The sequence below is a fragment of the Zeus faber genome (genome assembly GCF_960531495.2).
Source record: "Zeus faber genome assembly, chromosome: 5".
Lineage (NCBI taxonomy): Eukaryota > Metazoa > Chordata > Actinopteri > Zeiformes > Zeidae > Zeus > Zeus faber.
Window position 1 is genome coordinate 17,636,669 of NC_137192.1, and position 7,896 is coordinate 17,644,564.

General features: G+C 44.6%; 1 protein-coding gene across 1 annotated transcript in view; it reads left to right on the top strand.

Moving 5' to 3' along the window:
• The first annotated feature begins 6,213 nt into the window (after positions 1 to 6,213).
• LOC307230078 (protein shisa-5-like) overlaps positions 6,214 to 7,896 on the top strand; it is a 9,057-nt gene continuing 7,374 nt past the window's right edge. The window contains exons 1-2 of the mRNA XM_080000278.1: positions 6,214 to 6,307; positions 7,794 to 7,896. The exon at positions 7,794 to 7,896 is cut by the window's right edge and continues 51 nt beyond it. Coding sequence (XP_079856404.1) covers positions 6,241 to 6,307; positions 7,794 to 7,896 — 170 coding nt within the window. The 5' untranslated portion in view covers positions 6,214 to 6,240. The remainder of the gene's footprint in view (positions 6,308 to 7,793) is intronic.

Below are 7,896 nucleotides of genomic sequence, written 5' to 3' on the forward strand. Positions count from 1 at the left end.
GTTCTATTTCCCTCACAATAAAATAATATTTCCGTCATCATTATCCCAACAGCACCCAAACAACATTAATTTCAGCAATAATGCTGCAACACATAATACAGTGCACACGAGGAGGAAACAGACATTCTACAACAACCAAAGTCTTACCACGTCCCAGACAGTCAACACTAATACAGATTTTCAAAATGGCTCTCCGCACCTTAGTTCCCATGGGCCTTGTTGACTGGCCGAGTCGTGGGTCAGACGATGGTCCACGGTTCAGACCATAAAACCAACCTCCGTACAGTACTCTCACAGAGAATACTGTACTCTCTGTGAGAGTTCCGTTTACACACAAAACACAAAAATAATTCAAACAACATTTAACACACAAATTCTATTCTCTGCACAGGAATATTGCCACTGTATCAGCATTTTTACTGTATGTTTGGCTGCTACTGAAACGGTGGGGGCTTTTGGTTCTGTGACAATTCCGCTGCTGATAACAGTTGGCTCTGCACTCTTGGTTGGAAGGAGAAATATAGATTAGACAATACAGAAAACAAAATTATTTAGTGCTAAATAAAAAAATGGAATGAAAGAACAAAGAATAAACCGTGGCCTGTACTCACTATATTCTAAGAATTGTATCACTATATCTAGAGAGCTATGATATCGTCTTGTGTTTCTCTGACCTGGATACATGCCACAAAGACTCACAAACTTATTTGACTCTTTTGGCACAACGAGGCCATAGTTAAAAGACCACTGACTGTGTAACTGAGAGTTCTTGCTAGTTTGTGTATAAGTAGCATTTATTTTATATACTGAGGTGCACGGCCATTTATAACTTTATCTACAAGTATCAGAATTTTAAAATCAATCCTGGTTTTAACAGGGAGCCAGTGTAGAGATGTAAGAACAGGTGTGATGTGTTCAATCTTTTATTTTCTGTGACATCAGTGGGGGCGAGTGGTGTGGCTTGATAGAGTCGGGAACAGCGTTGGATTTTTATGTTTGGCATGTCAAGCAGACGCACATGACAACGCAAAAATCCTTGTGGTGTCATTTGTGTTGTTTTACCAGTTTGTAGGATCAGTTCTAATTCAGAAGAGAAATATGCAACCAGGCCGAGTTCTCGCCCATGGGGTTGACACAGCACCGATAGCACATCGCCACCCTTTTGATCCACAAGCTAAGTAAACGGGAGTCTATAGTCAGGGAAACCGAGTGTGGGTGCGGCGGGAAAGGAATGTTTCAGATCAGTGAAGGACGCCCAAGCCTTGGGTGTCCTGTGTGTGTGTGTGTGTGTGTGTGTGTGTATGTGTGTGTGGGGGGGGGGGGGGGGGGGGGGGGTGTGTGCAGAGCCATGGCTTGGGTCGTTCCCTGGGGTCCCCTCCTCCCGGCGTCAACTCTGATATTGTCCAGATTCCCCTGTTTGACCCCAGTTGCCCTGTGGTCATCTCTTTGGCGCCGTGGGACGGGCGCGGGACCAAGTGTCCTTCCTGGCCGCAGCACTAGCAAGTGTTGCGGCCTAGGTTGTGACCTTGTCGGCTTCCACGGAATCCTCCGCCTTGTTGAAACCGGCGAGAGGTGTTTTGCTGAGGCCGTGACGGACCGCGCAGACCTTGGGTGAGGGCCTGAGCGAGCATGGTCGTCTGGGTCTGGGACTCACGTTGTTTCTTTTGATCTTGTTTGCGGTCTTTGTCCCTTTGGTGTGTCTCATAGGCGTGTTCAGCGTGGAGGGCGGTGTCAGCAAGGGTCGCCGTCTTCCAGGTGACAAACGAGCATTCCAACATGTCATCAAGTGGGAACATCAGAACCAGTATTTTCACCAGGAACATAGGATACAAAGAAGTACATTGATTAGCGGTGTACGGTGGTGGTGCTGATGCTTTCTGCTTTCTTTGTCCCTTTTTCCCTTTTTTATCTATTTCATGTACCTATTTACCGTCTCAATAGATAAATCACTTTCTATTCACGTACTTTACGGTCTCAATAGAAGTAAACATGGTCGTCACAATATTTCCAGGTTTCGTCTGAACCTCAACTGAAAATTTGAGATTTTAAGATCTGATTTTAAATTTTTTTAAATTTAAAATTTTAGAATAAGAAACCTTCTTTCAAACACTCAACATCTGTCTTACCCCGCTATCAGGAACATAGATGGCGCCCCAGAGTCTCACCGAAGAATGGTCCTGCAAACGAGGATTTTAGTCTATGCGGGCTCCGTCGTCGATGGTCCGCCCTGGACGCAGCTCGATCCTGCTCCGTGACGCCAAATTGTTACAGAAATTAAATGGTCGCTTTAATCTGCAGTTTGTCAATCGGTTGTCTTAAAAAAAGTGGCAGACAGACGTTGGTTCTACTTGTACAAGGGTCGAATCAGAGATGTGCTAAGGAGCAGCTCTCTGAGTGGAACAGTTTATTTTCAGGGAGTCAGAGAATATATGGTCAGTTCAATGTCACAGATACTGAGAATATACCGTCAGCTTGAGCTCACAGGTGCATAAATAATTGGTCAGGCCAGGATAAGGCAAGCTTTCAGGATGGGGCAAGTTTTTTGGCAGGAACCCAAGGGAGGACACAATCTAAAAGGTTTGTGAAAGAATTAACCCTGTGTGCTTAAATAAAAGTTTGACTGGAAGCTACATGAAGTTGTTTTCTTTGTTATGTGTGTGCATATATGTTTATGTGATTACATGGATTTAGATATATTGTTACAGGATTAAAGTAGTTGGACAGATATTTGGGGATCTCATTATAAACAATTTTATGGGTAAGTCCCAACTTGATTTGTGTGATTTGTATTTTTTCAACTGAAAGTCAATAAAGTTGTTTAAAATATGCTGACTCACGATATGTACAGGGGGGGGAACTTTAACACAACCTTGATTAACTTGTTATGGGCGGTGTGGAGTTTCTTTTGATGCGTCGTGGTCAACTTCTAAACCAGGAGGTGACAGCATCATCAAAATGGCATTGAACTAATGCTCCGGCTGACGTCTTTAGTGTAGCTCTATCCAACAACCCTGATTTTCTTGCCAAGAATTGTATCTTTTGGAAGATTTTAGTGAGGACTTTCAAAGCCATGTCCTCCTCTGATAGATGTTTATCTAATTTATTTATCCTAAAGAGTTGACTGTCTCCTTAGCTAAAATAACAGTTTCTCCTTCCTTTACCTTCATCTCTGGGGTCTTTCCTAGTTTGATTCTGAATCAAATAAGATGACCTCTGTTTTTCTGATGCGAAGAGACAGAGTGTTATCAGACAGCCCAGTCCCAACATTTTGAAGCTCCTCGGGCACGAGAATAGCTGAATCGTCTGCATTTAGAAAAAGGTCGGATAAACAGGCATCCTTCAAGTCATTTATTTATACAGTAATAAAAATGAGTGGCCCTAGGACACTCCCTTGAGGGACTCCACAGGTTTAACATGACCATTCCATAGAAATGTCCATTATCAACACCCTTTCTGATGCAGTCTATAAATCCTCCCTGCTGGCTGGTGAAGGCGTGGCCGGGCTTGGCTCTTGTGGGGGCTGCATGGAGGGGTGGCCTGGTTTGCTGCACGGTCCCGGCGGTGGCAGCTGGGACCATGCATCCAGTCCTCCACCGGACACCCTGGGTGCTGCTGCTGCCAGTTGGGAGAGGGCTGGCGCTGTGTCCCTTCCCCGTGCCAGAGAGTCCCTCTTCTGGCGCCAGTGTAGCAGTGTTGCCTGCCACACGCCTCCGAGTGGCGTTTTCAGGGCCCTCTGGCACAGAAACACAGAAGATGGGGTTTCAGATACTCAAGTTTATTGTAGAGAGTGGTCTAGGTGGAACAAGCCCTGGAGCAGATGGACAAAGGTCAAGACAGGGCTCCTCTCCTCAGTGTGTGTGGGGATGGGGGTTTTACCTGTTGCTCGTGAGACCAATCAACAAGCAACAGGTGAACAGCCACACTGATCCTGGGCCCCAATTACCAAGACCCAGGACAGGTGTGGCTGCTCAAACCACACCATCCCCACACCACATGCAGGTTTTGGTGGAATTTTCTGAAAGCCGACTGGAGTTCAAATAATATGTTGTGGCTCAATAAGTATGTATTTATTTGTTCATGTATGATCTTTTCAAAAACCTTGAAAAGGTTGAAACTGGTCTATCATTTCCTCTCTCAAAGCTATCACCCTTCTTATAGAGAGGAATGACTCTTGCTCTCTGGAGATCTGAGGGTACCGTCCCTTGCTCGATACTGTAGAGGGATTGATCAAATGGGCTACAGCAGGTGTAATACACTCTGCTGCATCCCTTAGGACCCTGGCAGGCATGCAGTGGATACTGCTTATAAAGATCATGGTTACAGTGATCAACCGCTTATATGGATCAAAAATCAGACTATATAGTCCGTGTTGAAATCCTCTGTCGCATTGACCTCTGCCTTGGTAAAATCGTCACAATTTCAACATGTCTCCTCAAGCAGCTCATAGAAGCAGGAGGATTCAAGATTCAAGATTCAAGAGGATGATGACAGCTCCCCACTAAAACGGGCTTACATTTGGGTAAAGCCACGCAGCCTCAATGAGCTTATTGTTCTGATATTTAAACATAATGTCACAATGTTTCCGTGAACACAAGACACCCAGGCCATTGTGGTTTCTATCTCTCCTGATTACAGTGAAATTCTCAAAACATTACATTACATAATGTGACAAATAATCGCTTGAACTTGAACTTGAACTACATTACATTACAGTGAAGACAGGCTCAAAGAGATTAATGCAAATATTACCTGTTAACCATATGGAGGACTTTTGAAATTGTATCTCCAAGTGGTCTTTCTTTTCCACTTGTTGGAGAGAGAGATCAGTGCTTGTGGGTGTGTGTGTGTGTGTGTGCTTCTATATATCTTTTCTTAATCCTTAGTCCCACTATCAGAGGCGCAATAGACAACTTTTGCGCCGCTGTTGCAAAGACAACTGGATCGCTTGACGTTCTGCCCAGAGCGCTCTGGGTAAATGATCGACACCACTTTGGAAAAAAGGGAGGCATGTTCACTGAAGAGCCACATTGAAATTGTTACAATTTTAGTTGAATTGTATATACACAAATGGGGGAGCTGCGTTTTTTCTGGATAAGAAGAAGAAACAGCCTTTATTTGTCACACAACACATGCTTGCACACACACACACACACACACGCACATGCTTTGGATGGTGGCCGGTGAAATGGTTCCTCTGCATTTAACCCATCCTGGCCTGTCCTTCCTCTGGGGCCACAGCCAGGAGCAGTGGGCAGCATACGTGGACGCGCCCGGGGACGAGTGTCCATCGCTGGTCGGACGATGATGTGTGCATGTTTTTTTTTGGGGGGGGGGGGGGGGGGGGGGGGTCCTTACTCTCTCTTCTTTTCCTCTCTTCTTTCTCTCTCCTTTTTCTCTCACTTCTTACTCTCGCTTCTTTTTCTCTCTCTTATGTCTCCCTCTTCTCTCTCTCTCTCTTTTGCTCTCTTTCAGAAAAGACCCCTCCCTTCCTTTCTTTCTCTTTCTTCTCTCTCTCTCTCACTCTCCTTTCTCTCTCTCGCTCTCTTCCGAAAAAGACCCCTTTCCTCCTTTCCTTCTCTCTCTTCTTTCTCTCTCTCTCTCTCCTTTCGCTTTCGCTTTCTTCTGGAAAATACCCCTCTCTTCCTTTCTCTCTCGCTCTCTCTCTCTCTCTCTCTCTCTCCATCTTCTTTCACTCTCTTCTTTTGCTCTCTTCCGGGAACACACCCCCGGTGCATGTTCTTAAAAGTTTGCACCAGTGCTTAATAAATGCTCATCCTCTCATCACGGCCTTTGCCTCCTCGGTCCAGTCGTCCAGTTCCACATCAAAATGAACCCTAAATCAAAATACAAACGAAATCCCTAGGGCGACAACCACCGTGCACCTCACACGTTGTGAGTAACATTAGTGAATACATCTTTATTTGTACAGCAGTTATATTGAATAATACACAATAAAAAGGACGGGATACAAAACAAATGTAAATGAATAGGGGTGAAGAGGACACGTCAGTGGATTTAGCTGCTGTTTACTCCCTGTGTGCAGAACGTGAGAAAATGATTAATTCCACTGATCTTTGATATTGACTCGGGTGTGACGTGACCGTGACGTGGCGGGCGCTGATTGGCCGAGCACGGAGGTCGGCAGCCAGACGCCAACAGCCCACTCCTCCGGGACCAGGGCGCGGGGCGAGGGGGGGGGAGCTCAGTTGATCTCTCTACGGCAGGAGCCTCCGCACCACCATGGCGTCCGGCCCGTGTCGAGCTGCCCTCTTCGTCCTATATCTCAACCTGCTCCCCGTCCTGGGCGGTGAGTGGGGTTCGCGCCGGTTGATGTCCGTTTTACCGCGAGATTCTCGTGGTTTTACTCGGCGTCGGGCGGGGGGTGGCGGTGCGGCGGTGCGGCGGTGCGGCGTCGCCCCGAAGGGACCAGCGCAAAGCAGGCGTCGCTCCCCGGTGTTAGCTTCTGCGTTGTTAGCTAATCTGAACAGAAGTGAAGTTCCCCTTTTCACACCGTTGCTTTGTTTCTGCCTTGTGTTGTTATCTGTAACCGCTCACCTATTATTAAAACCAGGTACATCGCTAACGCAACTAGCTATTTTGGTCGAATGCTCTTCGGCTAGCTTTAGGTGAAGGTAGGTGGGAACGTCAAGTCCCCGTTAACCCCCAAAATACCGATATGCAGTTGGCCAGAAAAAAAAAACCCCCAAAACAATTGTACATCGGCATATTGGGGATCGATTTTTGAGAAGCCATCATTAGTTATGTGGATATTCTAACCAACAGTTAAAGGCGTTTTGAGAACAGTCCATGAAGTTCTAGCCTCATATCGCGATATACCCCGAGCCCCCCGACGGGCGGAAAAAAAAAGTCGATCGAAGGAACATCGTGTTGAGTGAGGGAAGAGCAACATTTCTGAAAGCCTGAGATCAACACGACAACCCGTTTGAGGGTTTGAACAGTGTCGTCTTCGTAGGCCGATGGAGTGTCGTTTTAATCAACCATCCTGCACCTTGTTCCGAACATTTTGATTAGCATTTTGAAATATCCAAATGTTTGAGCTCCACCCTTCTTGTTTCCTCGCGTTGTTGTTGTTGTTGTTGTTGTTGTTGTTGTTTCCATGTTTGGAAATGTTTACTGAAGTTGGTATCAAACATCATTTCAAGGAGTCATAATTGAATTGCTGCCAAAAAAACACGTTACGATTACATTTCTCAGATCGAAAACATCATTTTTCACTTTGATTTCACTTTCTTTCTTCCACTGTTGGTATGTAATTTTTCATTTCAGTGAGGAAAATAATCTGATCTTATATATGCATTTTAGTTATGTAAATTTAAAAAATAAATAAACAGCTACTTATATCCTGAATGAGTGTTGTTGCAGTATAATAATAATTAAAAAAAAAAAGAATGTGGCTTTGGGCCTGGAATTTAAATTCTATACTTTTGGGAATTCAGAATTCCATCGATAGTATCAACTATTAAAATATTCCATTGCAAAGTTTCCTTTATCACACCGTCACAACCATAACTGTTTATAGAATAGCATTAAGTATAATGTTAGATATTTTGCTATTTATGTTCTGTATTTTTGGCTATTTTTATTTTAATTGTATCCTTGAGTTTCTTCCAAAATTTCAGATTGTTAAGCTTTTTTCTTAATGTGAATTGTCTGTAGAGAAATGAACAAATCCTCACGTAACAAATTCCTCGTATATAAAACATGTACATGGCAGAAAAAAACCCAATTCTTTCTCTGATTCTGACAATGTCTCTGTGCATTTTCCATTACAGCCTGGGATTGTAAATCCTACAGAGATATCACTAATGTCTACCACCCGACGTTAAAATGCAGTTCATTCTGCTGTGGAAGCTGCAACAACAGATATTGCTGTTC